At 37.7% G+C, this 17,986-nt stretch overlaps 3 protein-coding genes and 1 pseudogene across 5 annotated transcripts; 2 read left to right on the top strand and 2 right to left on the bottom strand.

Moving 5' to 3' along the window:
• Positions 1-1,463: 1,463 nt before the first annotated feature.
• Positions 1,464-3,789, top strand: LOC121754628 (annotated as a pseudogene).
• A 139-nt stretch (positions 3,790-3,928) lies between these two features.
• LOC121755836 (E3 ubiquitin-protein ligase SIRP1-like) lies at positions 3,929-5,510 on the bottom strand. The gene is made up of 2 exons (XM_042151247.1): positions 5,354-5,510; positions 3,929-4,831 (listed from the first exon to the last, which is right to left on the bottom strand). Exons 1-2 carry the CDS (start codon positions 5,508-5,510, stop codon positions 4,107-4,109), a joined length of 882 nt encoding a protein of 293 aa, XP_042007181.1. The 3' UTR covers positions 3,929-4,106.
• On the bottom strand, positions 5,288-9,272 carry LOC121755837. Of its 3 annotated transcripts, none has more exons than XM_042151249.1 (5): positions 8,755-9,270; positions 8,626-8,656; positions 8,338-8,541; positions 5,806-5,904; positions 5,288-5,579 (listed from the first exon to the last, which is right to left on the bottom strand). In XM_042151249.1, exons 1-5 carry the CDS (start codon positions 9,048-9,050, stop codon positions 5,544-5,546), a joined length of 666 nt encoding a protein of 221 aa, XP_042007183.1. In that variant the 5' UTR covers positions 9,051-9,270; the 3' UTR covers positions 5,288-5,543. The 3 variants fall into 3 exon arrangements, 2 of the variants coding, with proteins under 2 accessions (XP_042007183.1, XP_042007182.1); XR_006040868.1 differs by adding an exon at positions 7,994-8,093 and having other exon boundaries at positions 5,549-5,579; positions 8,338-8,656; positions 8,755-9,272; XM_042151248.1 differs by having other exon boundaries at positions 8,338-8,656; positions 8,755-9,265.
• Positions 9,273-10,515: 1,243 nt separating this feature from the next.
• LOC121756483 lies at positions 10,516-14,103 on the top strand. Its single transcript, XM_042152041.1, has 9 exons — positions 10,516-10,680; positions 10,861-11,089; positions 11,830-11,917; positions 12,046-12,105; positions 12,691-12,753; positions 12,843-13,046; positions 13,125-13,221; positions 13,325-13,541; positions 13,706-14,103. The coding sequence occupies exons 2-8, from the start codon at positions 10,974-10,976 to the stop codon at positions 13,537-13,539; spliced, it is 843 nt and encodes a 280-aa protein (XP_042007975.1). The 5' UTR covers positions 10,516-10,680; positions 10,861-10,973; the 3' UTR covers positions 13,540-13,541; positions 13,706-14,103.
• The last annotated feature ends 3,883 nt before the right edge of the window (positions 14,104-17,986 follow it).

A 17,986-nucleotide genomic window follows, 5' to 3' on the forward strand; every position in this document is an offset into this window, starting at 1 on the left:
AAATATTTTGGCGAAAGGGTTTCAGAATAAAATTTGTACTGCCCTCCTATTCTCATGCTAGTTGCACTTTTTCATTTTTGAATCTTTCTGAACTATTGCACTATTTTATTTTAAGTGAAAATTATGGTATTTAATTAGATATTAGAGTTAGCTAAGTGTTCCTTTATTAAGTGTTCTCTTATTATACTTGAAGTGTTAACTTTATTATACGAATACTTATGCTTAAATTTACACAATAAAGATTAAAAGTGGAGTATCATGAGACAAAGGGTGTAAAAACTTTCCCAAAGCGAATAGTATCATTCTTAATTTTTATTATCATAGATAGCTCATAGAATGAGACTGACAAAAAATGAATATTTCCTCTGTCTCAACTAACTTGAGTCACTTTTTTTGGACATGGAGATTAAGAATTGTGTTGAATGAAAATAAAATAAGAGGGGAAAGTAGGAGAAATAAGAGAGTAGTATGTGGATGCAGAACAGTAAAAGTGATTAGATATTTTTTTTTTTGTCAAAATGAAAAATGACTCAACTTTGTTGGGACGTGCCCAAAAGTTTTGACTCAATCAGTTGGGACGGAGGGAGTAATGTTTAATATTTTAATGTAGTAATCAACGGGATGTAACACAATTGGCAGCGCAGAGCTGTGGTGACCTTGCTAGGAGACTTTCGGTCTTAATCAACTACCCTAATCGAGCAGAATTAGTTGGATTTCGTCCAGGCAGGTTGGGTACCCCTACGGTAAAAAAATAATAATAATGCAGTGAAGAAAATAGTAGTAGAAAAATAAAGTAAGCAATTTAATTATGAAATAGAAAAAAAAAGTTAAGCGAGTCTTTAATTATGGGAGGTATCTACATTCTTTAACGGTAATTAGGTAGGCCTTTCCGTTGGAGTACTGGCTGGCCAAGAATAAAACTTAATGCGAATAATGTCATTTATGAAGATTTTTAGAAGTGTAACAAAATTGTAAAGGTTTGGTTCAAACTAATAATATTATTTTTAATTTTTACTATGCATCTACATAAATTAATTATAATGAGACACTAAAAATATAATACTACTACTAGAACTTAACACTAAAAAAGATTAATTTGGCTAATATTGTAAGATCGTGACTATTAGTGCAATCTAATGGGACAAAGGAATATATTTTATTTTGGAACAAATTTATAAAAAAAGTAATGTTAATAGGTTGGCTAACTTTTCCTTGGAGTATTGGCCAAGAATAAAACTCAATGCGAATAATTGTGACTTCCTTGATAGATCGAAAACCGTCAACGCCACGTGTCGCAGTGTGAATCGTTGGATCATTACGATAAATAGCTCTGATCAAATCACGCCTGCCCCTTTGCACAAGAGTGCTTCCTTGAGAAAGCGAAAGCCAAAGTAGACCCAAAACAAACTTTGATTTGATTCGATTTGATTCCCGAATCCATCTTTCAATTGCCGTCGCCGGAGATGGAGATCAACAAAGACGCATCCGTTCGCCGCCCCAAGACCAAGATCGTCTGCACTCTCGGCCGGCCTCCCGCTCCGTACCCATGGCCGAGAAGCTGCTGCGCGCGGGCATGAACGTCGCTCGATTCAATTTCTCCCACGGATCTCATGAATACCACCAGGAAACGCTCGATAATCTCCGCAAGGCCATGGAAAACACCGCATCCTCTGCGCCGTCATGCTTCGACACCAAGGTTTTATTTTCGTGTAGATCTGTTTTTACATGTTGTTTTTCCATGAATTCGGCTTTTGATTTCACTTTTCAGAGCATTTTCGCCTCTTTCCTTGTTTGATTATCTCGTGTTCGACTTCAATTCCGAGTTGTTATTGTATCGATTTTGCCTCGGATCAGTTTAATTGCAATTTAATTGAACTTCACTCTGGATTAGATCTCGAATTTGACCTAGATTGGAAAAAAAATGAATGATTAGCATGTGTTTGCTTTTACGGTGGTTAATCAGGCTATTAGCTTCGTACATGTAGGGACCGGAAATCGAACGGGCTTCTTGAAGGATGGAAGCCTGTTCAGCTTAAACAGGGTCAGGAGATCTTAGTTTCCACCGACTACGACATCAAGGGTGATGAGAAGATGATTTGCATGAGCTACAAGAAGTTGGCTGAAGATGTTTTTCCAGGGAGTGTGATACTCTGTGCTGATGGTACCATCACTTTCACTGTTTTGGCTTGCGACAAGGCGAAAGGGTTGGTACGGTGTCGCTGTGAGAACACTGCCATGATTGGTGAGAGAAAGAATGTCAATCTTCCTGGAGTGATTGTGGACCTCCCAACTTTGACGGAGAAAGACAAGGAAGATATATTGAAATGGGGTTCCTAATAAGATTGACATGATTGCTCTTTCTTTTGTTCGCAAAGGTTCTGACTTGGTGGAGGTTCGTAAGTTGCTGGGTGAACATGCCAAGAGCATCCTTTTGATGTCTAAGGTCAGTCCAGTTTTTTTTTTCAATGCCAGTTTAATTCTGAAACTTAAAGTGCTATCCTGTAAGGCTCCATTCTTGATTGATTTAAGAGTTGGATGCCCAGCATAGTTTCTCACTGACTAAACTAATACTGTGGAAAGTAAGTGAGAATGCAGTCAAGTTTTGCTGTGATAAAATTTGGTTGGTTATAGCCGTCGAGGAGTTTTGAATGTTTGAAACTTATTTTTCATGTCAATTGTTGGCTTTCTCTTCTGGGCTATTGTTAAATATATAACTTCATACAACTTCCCCTTATACTGTGTGTTCTTTATTAGGTTGAAAATCAAGAAGGGGTGGCAAATTTCGATGAGATTCTTGCCAATTCAGATGCCTTTATGGTTGCAAGAGGTGATCTGGGAATGGAAATTCCTATTGAGAAGATATTTTTGGCTCAGAAAGTGATGATTTACAAATGCAACATACATGGAAAACCTGTGGTGACAGCTACACAGATGTTGGAATCCATGATCAAGTCCCCAAGGCCAACTCGAGCAGAAGCAACCGATGTTGCCAATGCTGTTCTTGACGGCACAGACTGTGTCATGCTCAGTGGTGAAACAGCTGCAGGAGCTTATCCAGAACTCGCAGTTGCCACCATGGCAAAGATTTGTTTAGAAGCTGAGAGTACGATTGACTATTCCGATGTATTCAAGCGAATAATGTCAAATGCACCAGTCCCCATGAGCCCATTGGAGAGTCTTGCATCATCAGCTGTTCGGACAGCTAACTCAGCGAAAGCTGCTCTCATCTTGGTCCTAACTAGAGGAGGAAGTACTGCTAAGCTGGTTGCTAAATACAGGCCAGGCATGCCGATATTGTCAGTGGTGGTTCCTGAAATAAAGACAGATTCTTTTGATTGGTCATGCAGTGATGAATCTCCGGCTAGGCACAGCCTTATATTCAGGGGTCTGGTTCCAATTCTATGTGCAGGATCTGCGAGGGCTTCTCATGAAGAGTCTACGGAGGAAGCGCTGGAATTTTCTCTTGAGCATGCTAAAACTAAAGGCCTGTGCAAGGCTGGGGACGCTGTCGTGGCTCTTCACCGAATTGGAACGGCGTCTATCATCAAAATTGTCACTGTGAAGTGATTTTCTATTCTGAGATGACAGGGATTAATACCGGTGAACAAGCCATCAAAGCTTTCATATGTGTTTTTGTTTTGTTTTACTTATCTTTTCCCCTTATGTGGGTGCTAGACTTTTTGTGTTGTTCACCACAATTGACAGGGTGTTATTTCATTTTGCACCCTGGAAATAAATGTAATTTGGCATATTTCAAACTTAAATATGAGAAATGGTGGTTGTCTATCATGGTTGTAGTATACAGATGAAATGAACATATATCATTCCAATTCCAATATAATGGTGTTTTCAGTCACCAAATACACTCTCCTATGAAAGTAATGGTGAGAGTTGGCGTTACAGAAACAGGCTACTTAGTAGTTGACTATCCTATTCCTGTGATTGAGTAGTTACAAAATATGTTGAGTAATCAGTTATCAGTATGGTGGGAGGAAGTGGAAGGTGAAAACAAAGCAGTGAAAGGCCAGAGAAGCGGAACAGAGAATTGTGTCCCGTTGTCAGTAGTTCTGTTATCTGCAACTGCTGTGTTACAGACAGGGCAAGAACTATGCAGCTGCAGCCAGGGCATGATAGTGGAACTTATGTTTACAAGGCATCTCCTTAAGCTCCTCCCCTTCCTCGCAGTGTTCCAAACATACAGCACACTGCATTGGGTGATGGATGGTGACAGAAGGCAGGGTGTCGACCACCTCTCTCTGCGCTGGTGGAGTGCCATACCTGTTGGGATCATTCTCGGCCAAATGCTGCCGCAGCAAATCTAGGCCAGCGCCAAAGATATGGTCGCCAAACGTTTGGTTGATCAAGATCACACGCTGTCCGTCTCTAGTTTCTCCTTCTCTGTCTTGATTATGATCAGGATCAGCTGCCTGGATTCCAGCTCGGATGCTCTGGAGGAGCTGGAGGATGGCGGTGGGGTTCTGCCTCGTCACCAGTTGTTGATCGGCATCAGCATTATCAGCAGCAGCATTATCAACATCAGCATTATCAGCAGCAGCATTATCAACATCAGCATTATCAGCAGCAGCAGTAGCAGTAGCATGATCCTCTGATTCTGGTTCCATCAAGGGACGAGCCACGAAGCCCAGCAAGATGGGGGCCAAGAGGGAGAGGACGCGGTCATTGTGGGTAGGCGGGTCAGGGTCAGAGTCAGGCATTTCTTCGAGGAAGCCGCTCCCACAAAGAGGGCAGTTCATCTCCCTAATGGGATTCACTGTTCGAGAGCACATGTGACACCAGTACCTCCGAGCCCCATCGTGCTCCATTTTTGCACCTGCCGGCAGCAATGAAGAGGTTCAAAATTGGAAAAGAAGCCACCAAGAGACAGTCGCAATCCTTGCCAAATAATCTCCGAGGCTGCTGCTGCCATGTGATTAATATTCATATTTTCCCTGAACAAAATAAATTTATCAAATCCCCAATCCTTACTCCTTACCATTAACTTTCAACTTCAAACCACCCTTCAATCCCATTATCACCAATAAAACACCTACTAATAATACCTCCCATTCTCATCGCCCCTTTCCCTTTTTTTTCATCATCCACTCAATCAACATAACCATTTTTAGACACATGGTAGATCATTTCACAATATTTTCCTCAAATCCTAATAGATTATCACAAATTACAAAAATCACATATTAGGGAAAAGATGCAAAAGTAATGTTCGTTTTATTTCATTTTTTTTCTAATTCATCTTAATCCACGCGCGTTGTAGGGCACCAAAACAAGCATTAGGAAGGTATTTTTACTTAAAAGCATATTGCAAAATCATTGTTATACTTGCAAAGCTTACTTGGAACATACAAATGCAAGTACAACATGCCTCTTTCCTTGGACATACATCTACACAAGTTGCTACATATCTTCACATCATATTTTGGCTGCAAAAAGAATACATGACTCATATCTGTACAAATCTTGCTTTCCCACCACCTATCTATCAGACCCATCTTCTCTCACTAAAAGAATCATCCACAACTGGTTCAGACCACCTGGGGCTTTCTCATACCTCTCTCACCCTGAAATTAAACAAGATTTCCACTCTTCTGTGAGATATGGCACTGGGCTTAACTTCACAAATATTCAACATCATCAAGAATCTCATACGATCTATATATTTCACTAGAGAATATCTACTAATTTACAGGTTTGTAATCGTATAATAGAGCCTATCTTTTTTGTCAGTTCTAACAATTATAGAGGTTTTATTCAACTGCAATTAGAAGATATGTAGCAAAAACTTACATCGTTAGAATGAAAAGGTCTCCCTGTGGATGTATTTCGATAAGCTGTTTCAGTAGTAGATACATAGTTGCCTACAGAATTGCCATGATTTGGGCCACCCTGACATAAAAAAGAAGGCATACAAATATTTTAGTCATCTGTAGTAAGCATAAGTATACAATTGCATTTCATCAGAATCAGAATCAAACTACTAAAAGAGAAGACGCTAAATTCAGCACAAAGGCCTTAAACATTGTTAGGCTTAGTTAAGCAGTCCACGGGGCTCCTATATATCCAGCATCACATGGCAATATAAAAACAAGTATATTTCATGCTAGTTACTGATATCGATATGCATAATTGAATTTTAGCTATAAGTTATTATTATTAGTACATGTAAGAAAAAAATTACTACTATAAGACAAATATTTCTTAGAAGTAATTTTAGATTAGTCACCAAATAAGTTGTTTGTGTAACAAAAGAGGGGGGGGGGGAGGGGATTTGAGTGGGATAATTAAGTGGCAGCGTGAATGCGCAGGCAAAATCTTCAATATATATAAGACTACACATATCTGTATCACTCTGAAACTCAAAATTAATTGCAAACAACTTTCATTAAGTAAATTAAGCTGGCATTATCCAAATAAATGCACTCCACCTGCTAAAAAGTTTGAGTTTTTACCCTAAAACCCCTTTAGTTCAAGAACCATATCATGATTCTGGAAAATAATAAAAATTTTGTCACCCAAAATCTCAATATTCTCTTAATTGTAAACATGATTCTGGCATCTACTAGTCACAAACAGTAAATAAGGGCTGAGATGATGAGTATCATAGGTAAGATGTACATCACACCTTCAGAATGTCGAGTTTTCTGGCTACACTAAAAGTTAATAGGTTTGCACTTAGTCTACAAAAACTCAATATTCAGCCAAATAGCCTATAAAATCCCACTCTATGTCAGTCAAGAGTAATTTTAACATGCCATTTCTATTCTACTTGCCCATATGGAATTCAGGAGCAGAAAAGTGTGGAAGAATTTTTTATCTTCTAGAGAGAATGAAAGAAGAGCACAAATCCTCAATGAGATAGAGAATCTTGTTGCCCCAGTCGAAGACTGAAGTCCTAGACTCCTGGCGTTTTTACTTCCTGCCCTTTTTACTAACAAGGATGTTATTCATAGACTGGAACATAATAAGTATAAATATGAATTAGCTAATTGCCAATGTCAATATTTTGTAAATCAATAATTAAAAATCAAAATCAGTGCCTTTAAGTGGAAAAGATTTCACTCCAAAATAATAAAATAAAAGGGGCAAAAAAGGGGGACAAAAAAGATAACATGTTGATTGATGTGTCGTTGGTTAGAAATTCCACAAGACAACCTGAAGATAATGGGGATCAAGAAAATTAGTTACAACCAAGATTCAAAGAAATGGAGTCCTGGGAACCCCTAGGATAAAGGTTGGAATATCACCTCCCGCACAAACAATCGTTGGGCAACAAGGATTAAATTACAAATGAGGACCAGCAGATCAATAGTTCAGCTGTATAATGAACCATGTTGTCTCCAAAGGTAGAAGAAGAGAGAAATATGTAGAGAACTTCACATGGTGATTATTGACGGAGGAAGTTGCGAAAATCTATATAGAGTGAAATTAGTACCATTAAGTGACAGTTGGAGACTGAATTCATTACAAGTGATTTTTTATAGAGATGCATAGTCAATATTGAGTGGCTGCATGGAGTTGAGAATAAAAAGAGGTGATTAAGACCTCCAATTGATCTACTACGACCACAAAGTCAGAAAATTCCAATGTTTTTACTTAATTGGGCATATATCACGTTGTTCCAACTTTTGGCCTGCAATAAGATGTATCACTCCATTGTGCACCAGACTGTTCTATAATGGCAATGTTAAAACTATGTTTTTACAATGTTTTTACTTAATTGGGCATATATCACGTTGTTCCAACTTTTGGCCTGCAGTAAGATGTATCGCTCCATTGTGCACCAGACTGTTCTATAATGGCAATGTTAAAACTTATGCAATGACTTGTGGGTTGTCTTGGAATACTAGGATGCAGATAAAACCGATATTTGTGGTGGTTGATCATATCTCCTAAATGGTGCATTATATTTGTTCAAAGAAAACATCAGATGCGACATATGATGCAAATCTTTGCTTCACAGAGGTCACTTGCTTACCTAAGGTGCCAAAAACCACCACATCACCCTATGTTTATATCCCGTTTTGGAGGTTTTGTGGAAGAAACTTAAGACGAGTATAGGATACAACTCCTGTCATCTTCAAACAGATACACAAACAAAAATTGTCACTTGATGTTTTGGAAAAGTTGCTTATCTATATTCAAAGAACAGGAGTACAGACAGATGCCCATTCAAAATAGCATATGATAAGTAATCTATTCATTTCTTACCTAGTAATTTTAGGTACTGTTGTCTAACTTAAATCATTTAACATCATGAGTACACATACTGATAGAGAATCTAGCAGTGACAAATGTTCAATTAGAAATGTGATAGCTTACCTCAGACAGGAAAGCATCATCCCCTCCGTCTTCAAAAAGAGATGAGTAATATGCAGGATCATATATGGAACCTCCAATTACATCATCAGAAGCAGAGGGAGGTCTAACTACAGTAGCCATGGGACTGAGAAAACTATTTCTCAGATCAACATCTGCATCTCTATGAACCGAATTGTCCATGTAAGAAGCACCTAGTCTGTACATCTGCATCCACAAGAGCGAAGATGATAACCTCACCGAAAATCCAATAATTTGCATAGCGAGTGTGAGCTTGAGTGATAAACTAACAAATGTTCCATAAATCTCAGATGGAATGTTCCTGCAAGCAAACAACAATGATTATAAACTAGTATGGAAAGTAGCAAGTTAGAGAGAGATAATTAGAATTATTGGAGGAGAAGAAAGTAAAAAGGATACCAGATATGGTGAGAAAAGAGGAAGAACCAGGAGAGGTCGAGCAAAATGGAGGAGAAGAGGAGGACGGCGTAAGTTCTGGCAAGGCTTTGGCTGCTGCTCTCAATGGCGACGAGTGCGAAGAGAGAAATCCCCAAATTGACGAGCAAAACGCCGTTGAAGAGCGCACCAAGCGATCCGATTAAGGCGCAGGCAATCTGAGCGTAGATCAATTTGATGGCGAGGCGCTGAATGTTGTCATACTCACGAATCCAATCCTCAATCTCTCTCCACCTCAATCCACATCCACCACAACGCATTATAATTATATATCCCTCCGATTCTGCTGGAACTCCAACTCCAACTCCAACTCCAACTGCAACTTTACATCACAATTCACAACAACTTAAACCTTCATCTCCCTCCCCCAACCCCAATCCCTCACACCGATTAACTCAACAACACAACACATTCAACTTTATTCAATAATTCCACTGGATTTTTGGTAATGATGCTATAGTAGGATTTGATTATCCCCTTTACGTAGTATACATAATATTCCGTTCGATTGAAAGCATATTTTTCTATTGTAATTTATCGAATATATAAGGGTTTATTTTATTTTCCTAAATTATAGTAATTTATTTGAATTATTAATTATTAGTCCTAATATCATGATTTTTTTTTATCATGTATTTTAAAGTTGATAAATTCTATCATGAAATTACTTCTTATTGTCAAACAGACATTGTCGACCAATTGTAATTTAAACTTATTCGTGCAAGGAAGACGACGTTGGAGATCTAATTGTCAGATTTTGAAGCTTTGTGATGACAGTTACGGGAATACACGTATTTCTCCGAAACATGCTAAATGGGTTTATCAATTTATCTCTCCATTTCTCTAAAACGTGAACAAATATTTATAAAACAACGTTGTTTTTTAGAGCATTCTCAACCCACGCGCCCACCGTACCATAACAATCCGTCACGTCATCATTCTCCTCATCTTATGCTCCAAGCCACAACTCCCACATTGGGGCGACTCCCTCCCCTCCCATCTCATATTAATTTACAGCATCTTGTTGTTTTTTTTTGTAAATTTGACCTACCATAAAGATATGTATGATGCCAAATTCATTAATTAATTATGACTAAAATTAAAACATTACTAATTAAAATTTACAAATCCTAAATGCAAAATTAAAGAATAGCTAAGTTAGTGTAGGAAAACATAGGCCCGTGACCAAACTTCTTTGATCTGACCAGCTTGGAGGAAAGGAAAAAACGTTCTGCATTCGGAACCATCGTCAGAACATGTAATCAGGCCATCAAAGGTCTTTGTAGAGTTAATCTTTAAATAGCTGCAAAGGAGCATCCTTCTAGTCTCGGTGAATATACATCTGAGTCCGTGGTATACATGGCTCGGTGGCAGCAACACTGTGTAGCGAGCAACCAAGCTGCCCCTTATCCGAATCCCTCATCGATCTCTCCCTTCACCGCACCCCCTCCTTTATGCACTGTGAAAGCTCTCAATCCGCCTAAGTCTAACTCAAAAATCCCAATGAGTTAGGTAAGCAAAATTTTACAACCTCGTTACACGTAAGTTTATTTGACAATAGAAAATAACTTCATGATATTATTTACAAATTCCAAATTTCATGATGAAATATAATAGTATTTCAATAAGTTTCGTGATATTAGGCCAATAACCATAATTTTTTTAATTTATTTTATTCCACGGATAAATAGTTAAAAGAAAAATAATTCTTGATACACAAATTGTAGGAAAAAGAAAGAAAGGCTAAAACTAATTCGGATGTTGGTTCGTTCGTGATAAGGGAAATTGTTGGAAACTGAAAAGCAATATTCTATCCAACACAACGTGGCCACTGCAATTACGATTTCGATTTCGATTTCGATTCCGATTCCGATTCCGATTTCGATTTCGGTGAGAGATTCATCTTATTGATATTTCTTGCGAGATTTTGACAATTTCCTTTTGCGTTCCAATCATATTCATGTAACCTAAATGAGTTCAGATCCAACCAGTCACGCAGCGATTTGTTGGATTGCAACCTTTTTTCAGAATCGAAATTGCTAATTTATGCGTTTCTTTTTTGATGCATAGCTAGCTGATCACTTCAATCCAACTTAATCGTTCACGCTAGTGAGGGGGTATTGTTATCTGGTGATCCAATCCAATCCAATCCAATCACGGTGTGTAGTTGTTGGACTTTCAGAATGAGGATGGCGACTTCTTCGTTGGCAATCGTGTCAGCTCTTCTTCTTGTTGTGGCTCAGTTGCCTCTGGGACTCACTTACTCTCCGGCATTCTTATGGTCGTCTCATCTGAATGGGTAATAATATTTGAAGTTCCTTCTAATCGTAACTAACTGCTATATCTTTGGTAATTAATTGCCAGTTTCTTAGTTATGGTGTATTCATGACTGATTGTCTCAGAGTTGTAGGAGACTCCAAGTTGATTCATGACCTAATGGGTAGCATGCTTGATGTTTCTAATCCAACTAATTACTTATGTAACTTTAGTTTCTCTCTATGTCTAATTTGATTCAGAGGGACCTTTTTCTGAGGGCTTCATATTAGTTCCTTTAAGATAGTTTTTGGATAGATCTTATTAATAAGATTTTGGAATGATCAGATGATAACCATATAAGATGTCACTGATGATAAGGTTGTAATAACTAGTCTATAATTTGTTTATGACACTAATTTGTTTCGTTTAAAGAAAGTTTTATCCTTTTTAAAAGAGCTTATAAACTCTTAAAATCTTTTTTTTGAGAGTGAAAAAGATCTTAAAAGAAGTACATGGTCACCAAGCACTTTGTGGCTCTTGCAAGCTATCAAACATCACATAATTTGTTCTAAAGAGCTTAAATTACCTGTTCATTTGAACACCCTTTTAGTTAAGCTGTTTTCATGTCTAATTCTGCTTTGCACAAGCTAGTGACAGTATTTGTTCTTACTTATTACTCATGACCACCCATTCCCTAGTTTTGTGATGATGAGCCCATGGATCTTCTACGTTAGGAGCTTTTTACACACAATATTTATCTAAATTTTTACGACCATGTGGCAGGAATAAAGAAATGGTTGATTATAGAATCCTGGCTCCTAGGGATTTAGCCAAATCTGCAATGACTGAAGGTGGATGGTCGAAATACCTGGTATTATGTACATCCTTGATATAGATTTTGATATCAAGTATCTCAGATTGTTTAGAGCAAACAAGTATGAAAATATAGGTATCGTCATCTGGTGGGATGTATATAATTGGTGGTTTCATTGTATGCAGTGCTCAAGCGATGAAGTGCAAGGATCTAATAATTTCGCCTTCCTTTTTATTGGATCAGAGGTATTAATGTTTTTTCTTCTCTCTTTTTTTTTCTTATTCTTTTTCCATTTTCCATTTTCCTTTTGATATATATGTGATTGGTGTGCAAGAAAATAGGCATGTATCTTATGCTGATCCTGCTCAGCTGCTCTACACCCACATCTTTAAAAATCAATTTCTCTTTCGAATGATCAGTTATCTTAGTACACTAACTGTCTAATGTCATGCTATATCAAGGAATATAGAATAGCATATCCATGGTATTTCTTAAGCAGGGAATAAGGGATGAGTACATTTACTTGTTGCATATTGTGTATTGTATATATGGTATTTCTTAAGCAGGGAATAAGGGATGAGCACATTTACTTGTTGCATATTGTGTATTGTATATGACAATTGAAACTCTTCTTTTCAGAATCCAAGCTGATAAATTCTTGGGTTTGTGATTTGTTGTCCATCAGGCGTCAATACAAATACATGATGATCCATCTATGATAAGTGGAAAATTAGGGATTTTTCCGAATGAGCTCCAAAACACGTGCAACTCTCATTTCATTAGTATTGTAATATTTCTTAACGTAACTTTTTACATGTCTCTGTATGCAGTTACAATCTCTAGAAGTTTCCAGCTCCGCAAAGACTGATCCAGCACTTATAGACTTGCTTAAGGTTAATTGGGTTTCACTTTTAATTGAATAAATAGTTTTAGCACAATATCATTTGAAACATCTTGCTGAACTGTGGCTACTTAATGTCAGGACTCATTTTCCCACTCCAATTCCTCTGTGGCCTTTCCTTATGTAGTTGCTGGAGAGGAAAAAGCATCCATAGAGAACTCTTTAATTTCAGAGTTTACTGAAACTTGTCAGCATAATTTTGGAGTTGGTAGAATTGCTTTAGTGGGGTCATGTTCTGTGGATGGTGAAAATTTTGATAAGATAAATGATGTTGGCTCGGTTAATGTAAGTACCACTGACAACCACAAACCTTGACTGTTATTTCTTCTGGTCCTATTTACTGACAGTGTGCTTCACTTGCAGGACTACCTGAATTCAAGGTTTGAAAAGTTTTCTGACGGGCAAACTGATCTGATTGTCATGTGCCCTGGAGATTCCATGTTTTCGCCAGATTCTGAAAGTATGCCGTGTTAAAAAAAATTGTTGTTATCATTATCATTGTTGTCTATTATTATGTTGAATCTGTAAAATGGAGTAAACTAACAGGTTGATTGCATATGCAGGAAACATTCTTTCTCAACTACTCAATGCAGTGAGTGAGATGGGTGCAAAATATTCGTTCCTCTACATTTCTGATCCATTTAGATCTGTTGAGTATCACTCGCACATGGGAATAGAAAGGTTCCTCGCTGAAGGTACCATTGGAAATGCATCATCTAATTCCACTGGCTGTGATGAAGTTTGCCAGATTAAGTCATCTCTTTTGGAGGACTTCTAGTGGTAAGTAGATTGCGTTTGTCCCTCTCATTTGAATTTTTGGAAAAAGTTGGGTACTGAAGCTGGAAAGCTAAGTATTACTAGTTTCTACGGTTTTTATTATGTTGGAATATGTTGTATTAAACAGTATGATGGTCTCAAAGTCTATGGTTTTTACTATGTTGCAGGGGTTTGTGTTGCTTATTATTTTGATATCGGGCCTTTGCTGCATGATGGGAATCGATACTCCTACAAGATTCGAGACGCCCGAAGCATCTTGATTCAGTTACCTAATGAAGGATTTATGTTTTCCTGTAGTGGTGATGATGGTTATCTGCCTGCTATGTAATTTCTTTAACCTCATCCAGCTTTTTTAATTTAGAGTGAACAAGCAACATTCTGCTTGTGCACGGACATTATAATTAATTATATGAGGGAGTAAGATGAATAATGGAAATGGCTTCCACTTAGCCAGGAGTTTCTCGAGCATGGATTTTTACACTTCCATTTTTGCTTCAAATGTGTTGTTATATAATGATAATGCCATTCTATTGCATTGTAAATGTGTCTTTCCTATTTTTGTCGACTTAACTGTATCTCCTTACGCTTTGCTTGATGTGTTTAAATTAAGGAAAGTATATTTGAAAATCATATTTAAATATTCCACGCAGCTTCTTAGGTAGATATGTCAAAAGGGGATCATGGAAAATTGTAAAAATGTGCTTGAAGTGATCAAATTCAGACTCCAAGACAAGCACAAGAGATGGAAAAATAAGACCCATTTTTTTGGGGGTAGATGAAAGAAAAATGCATACTCCCAGCCGTTCAATATTTTGTCATTTTAGTGCCGAAAAAAAACGCCTTCATTACTGTGGAATGGAGGAAGTAGTATATAAAGTCGATGATTAATCAAATACAAGGCATGGTGAGGTAGTCAATAAAGACATGCACAAAATAAATGTATATTAGTAATACTGTTAAGGAGACGTAGCATGTAATAGATGATAATTTCATTATTAGTAGAGAAAATAGTTAAGTAGATGGTTAGACATACATAATTAAGATGAGAAGTGTTGGTAACAGAGTAGATGTGGCGCCGTATATATATATATCCGAGATACATACATACATGTAAGCTAGTCGAAAAAAAAAAAAAAATATATATATATATATATATATATATATAGATATTGTTCTGCGTTTCTGTATTTAAATCTAGTTTTGCATAGATCAAAACCCTATATATATATATATATATATATATATATATAAATAAGTAGGGGGGTTGAATGAGGGTGCAAAATAAAGGCATAACAATGTTGTCCAAGAAGAGTAGTTATGTGTTTGTGGGCAGGGACATTGGCCGAGGACCCTTACATCTTTTTGGAATGGAAGGTCGAGTATGGGAACATCTCCCCTCTCGGCGTCCCCCAGCAAGGCATCCTTATAAACGGCCAATTTCCCGGCCCCATGATCAACTGCTCTGCACCTCCAATGACAACATCGTCTTCAACCACCTCGACGAGCCCTTCCTCCTCACCTGTTGGGCGCCGGAGAAGGGGAAGAATTAAAATCTGTTGGAATCGGTGAGCAGGCACACGGTTCAGGTGTACCCGATGTCATGGGGGGCGGTGATGACGACGCTGGACAATGCAGGCATGTGGAGTTTAAGGTGGATGATGCAAGAGAGGGCTTATTTGGGGCAACAGCAACAGCTCTACTTTGAGGGATGAGTACAACCTGCCTGAAACACAGCAATTGTGTGGAATTGTCCAAAACCTGCCTAAGCCTGCTCCATATGTTTGAATTGTTGGTGTGGTTGATCATGGAATCACAAACTTTGGTCTTAAATTTAATGCCTAATCATCATTTTCTTATTTACTATGCATATACAAACTGAATCTGTTAATTATCAAAAAATTTGAACATAATTAATGACACAAGTTGTGACTGTCAAATGAAGAAGCAATAAAGCAAATGCTCATATTGAGAAACTTCCCCTTCAAACATTTGTTTTCCATGAAGTTAGGTGCAAATATGTTAGAGCAATGTTCTTTTTGAACAAACATTTACTACATCTGCCAGATATTGAGCAAAACATTATAATCATGAATCAATAATAACAAGCCCTCTCTTCATTTTGGATCAAATGTATGTTGTTCTCAAAAGAAACACAACTTGGGCTTGGAGAGTTTTGCTTTTAAATCGACGAGAATGATGCTGGTATCTTGTGTTATTATATTAAGGGAGTGTGTGGTCAATTCCAGGGGTCATCATTCATTTTTTTTCCTAAATCATTACACTATCATCTCTATGGTGAAAAGTTTCATGAACGAATCCTAACTTGTTCATCACATTCTTTAAGACATCATTGTCATCAAGTTTCACATTTGCCCATCAATATTTTCCTTAACAAACAAATCAAATTGGTTGTTTTTAATCACCAACATATGTAAACTTCTTTTGCAAATGAGTTAGCCAACCCATCGCATACATACGCGTAAATGCAAGTTTCAATTTGTATCAAGGATCAACGACAACAACCATGAATATTAACTTGTTCACCTTCTTCAAACCTATCCAATATTTGTCAAACATTTCTTTCATTTTTTTTGTCATTCTACACAATTCATCTATCACCACCTTCAATATTTGCACTTTATGAATCTCATGAAAAAATAAATTAGAGGTAATACATAAAGATATAGAAATCCTATAAATTGCCTTCTTAAAAAACTCAACATCAGTTTTGCTTTCATCCTATCATCCTTACGAGGCACCCATCATTAGATTCAAGATCAATTATGTACATTGGGTCTAGCAGAACAAACATAATAAAGCTTGCTTTCTCAAATGTTGTTGCAGACTCCAACATCAAGAATGTCGAGTTCCATTAAATAGGAACATCTAAACAGAACAAACTCTTAATTGATGTATTTTTTTTCAATTCACAACTCTCTCTAAATTATCCGACCTAGGACTTGAGTACCCAACAAATCAAACAACACTTTCAAGCCATCTTGCACCACTAAGTTAAATATTTGATTAATGCTCATATGCTTATGGTTACCATTTCTAATATTTTTCCTCTATTAACTAATACTAGCTTCTTCCAAATATATTAATGCAACATCGTTCGAGGAAACATTATCAATAATAATAGTGAACTCATCATCAATTCCCCAATCATGTTAGCAGTTTCAATTTCTTTACCAATATCTCTTCGCTTCTAATTAGAAAATGGACTCAAATCGATAATTCTATTCACTTTTTGAATAGAATTCTATGTTGGTATGTGGTATAATGCAGTCTTTAGTTGGTCGATTAAACAAGGTCATGAGCAATCATATTAAATTGTCCATCTAAATGGAACATTAAACTTATTAGGGCATGCCATAGACAAAAAGGGTTGAAAGCCCTCTCATTTGACAAATATATGGGGTAGCTCATTAACAATAAGGAGGCGTTCGATTTACTGAGGTAATAAATACAGATCACGACACAAGGAATTACGTGGTTCGATTTACTGAGGTAAATCTACGTCCACGGGAAGAAAGGAGGGCAAGATTGTATTGCTTGATCTGGTTTACCAGCTTACAAATACAGACTTGCTATATGATATTTGATGTCTAGAGCGCTCTCCCCCCTAGTCTATCTGATCTAAGTTCTATTTATACATTGAACTAAGATCGTGGCTTGCATCACCACTAACTAGGTCGTGGCTTACATCATCACTAATTAGGTCGTGGCTTACATCACCACTAATTAGGTCGTGGCTTACATCACCACTAACTAGGTTGTGGATGTCGTGGAGGTCATGAGATCCTGCATGGGTCCACTATCTCTTTGTTTGGTCTGCTATCCTGCATGAGATCCTGCATGAGTTGACACCACTAAATAGATCGTGTAGTGGAGGTCGTGGAGGTTCTGCATGAGTCCACTATCTCCCAGTTCGGTCGAATACTGAGACCGAACTGCTGAACTATTGCCGAGCAGCTTTTGCCGATCTGAGAGTAGAGCTTGATTGGTCGGCTTTTACCGAGCTGTAGGCTGGGGCCGAACTCTTTGGTAATGCCGAACTGATACTCTTCCTTGGGCTTTGGGCTGATGGGCCGTCACTGCTATTGGGCTTGTTTAGTACGTACCCCATCACTACCCCCCCCGAAAAGCGAAGTGAATCACTTCGGCGAAGCGAGTCACTTCGGCATTCTGGATAAAGGTACGGGGGAGGCTGACGTTAGGGACGTGCCTTGCGCGTGACTGCATTAAATGCGACAGTAAAATCCGGCCGTTGAATCCTGAAAAGGTGGGATTCGAAACGGTGCGATGATTTTGAAATCTTCTCCGAATCTGATAAATACGTCCTTTCTTCATCATTTGAACACTTTTGCTATTGCTTCTTCTGCATTCTCTCTCTTTTGCGTAAAAATTTCCTTCCGCTTTCAAAAATTTCTTCAGAATTTCTTCAG

The sequence above is a fragment of the Salvia splendens genome, chromosome 11, assembly GCF_004379255.2.
Source record: "Salvia splendens isolate huo1 chromosome 11, SspV2, whole genome shotgun sequence".
NCBI classification, from domain to species: domain Eukaryota; kingdom Viridiplantae; phylum Streptophyta; class Magnoliopsida; order Lamiales; family Lamiaceae; genus Salvia; species Salvia splendens.

Excerpts from the sequence above, each read along its gene's own strand:
- LOC121755837 (XM_042151248.1), bottom strand. The coding sequence starts at position 9,050 with ATGCGTTGTGGTGGATGTGGATTGAGGTGGAGAGAGATTGAGGATTGG. Across the intron at positions 5,905-8,337 it reads ATGATGCTTTCCTGTCTGAG|GGTGGCCCAAATCATGGCAA; the intron begins GTAAGCTATCAC and ends TTTTTATGTCAG. Across the intron at positions 5,580-5,805 it reads GACCTTTTCATTCTAACGAT|GGTGAGAGAGGTATGAGAAA; the intron begins GTAAGTTTTTGC and ends GTTTAATTTCAG.
- LOC121755836 (XM_042151247.1), bottom strand. The coding sequence starts at position 5,510 with ATGGGTCTGATAGATAGGTGGTGGGAAAGCAAGATTTGTACAGATATG. Across the intron at positions 4,832-5,353 it reads CTTGCATTTGTATGTTCCAA|GTGCAAAAATGGAGCACGAT; the intron begins GTAAGCTTTGCA and ends TGCTGCCGGCAG.
- LOC121756483 (XM_042152041.1), top strand. The coding sequence starts at position 10,974 with ATGAGGATGGCGACTTCTTCGTTGGCAATCGTGTCAGCTCTTCTTCTT. Across the intron at positions 11,918-12,045 it reads GTGGATGGTCGAAATACCTG|TGCTCAAGCGATGAAGTGCA; the intron begins GTATTATGTACA and ends CATTGTATGCAG. Across the intron at positions 12,754-12,842 it reads CACTTATAGACTTGCTTAAG|GACTCATTTTCCCACTCCAA; the intron begins GTTAATTGGGTT and ends ACTTAATGTCAG.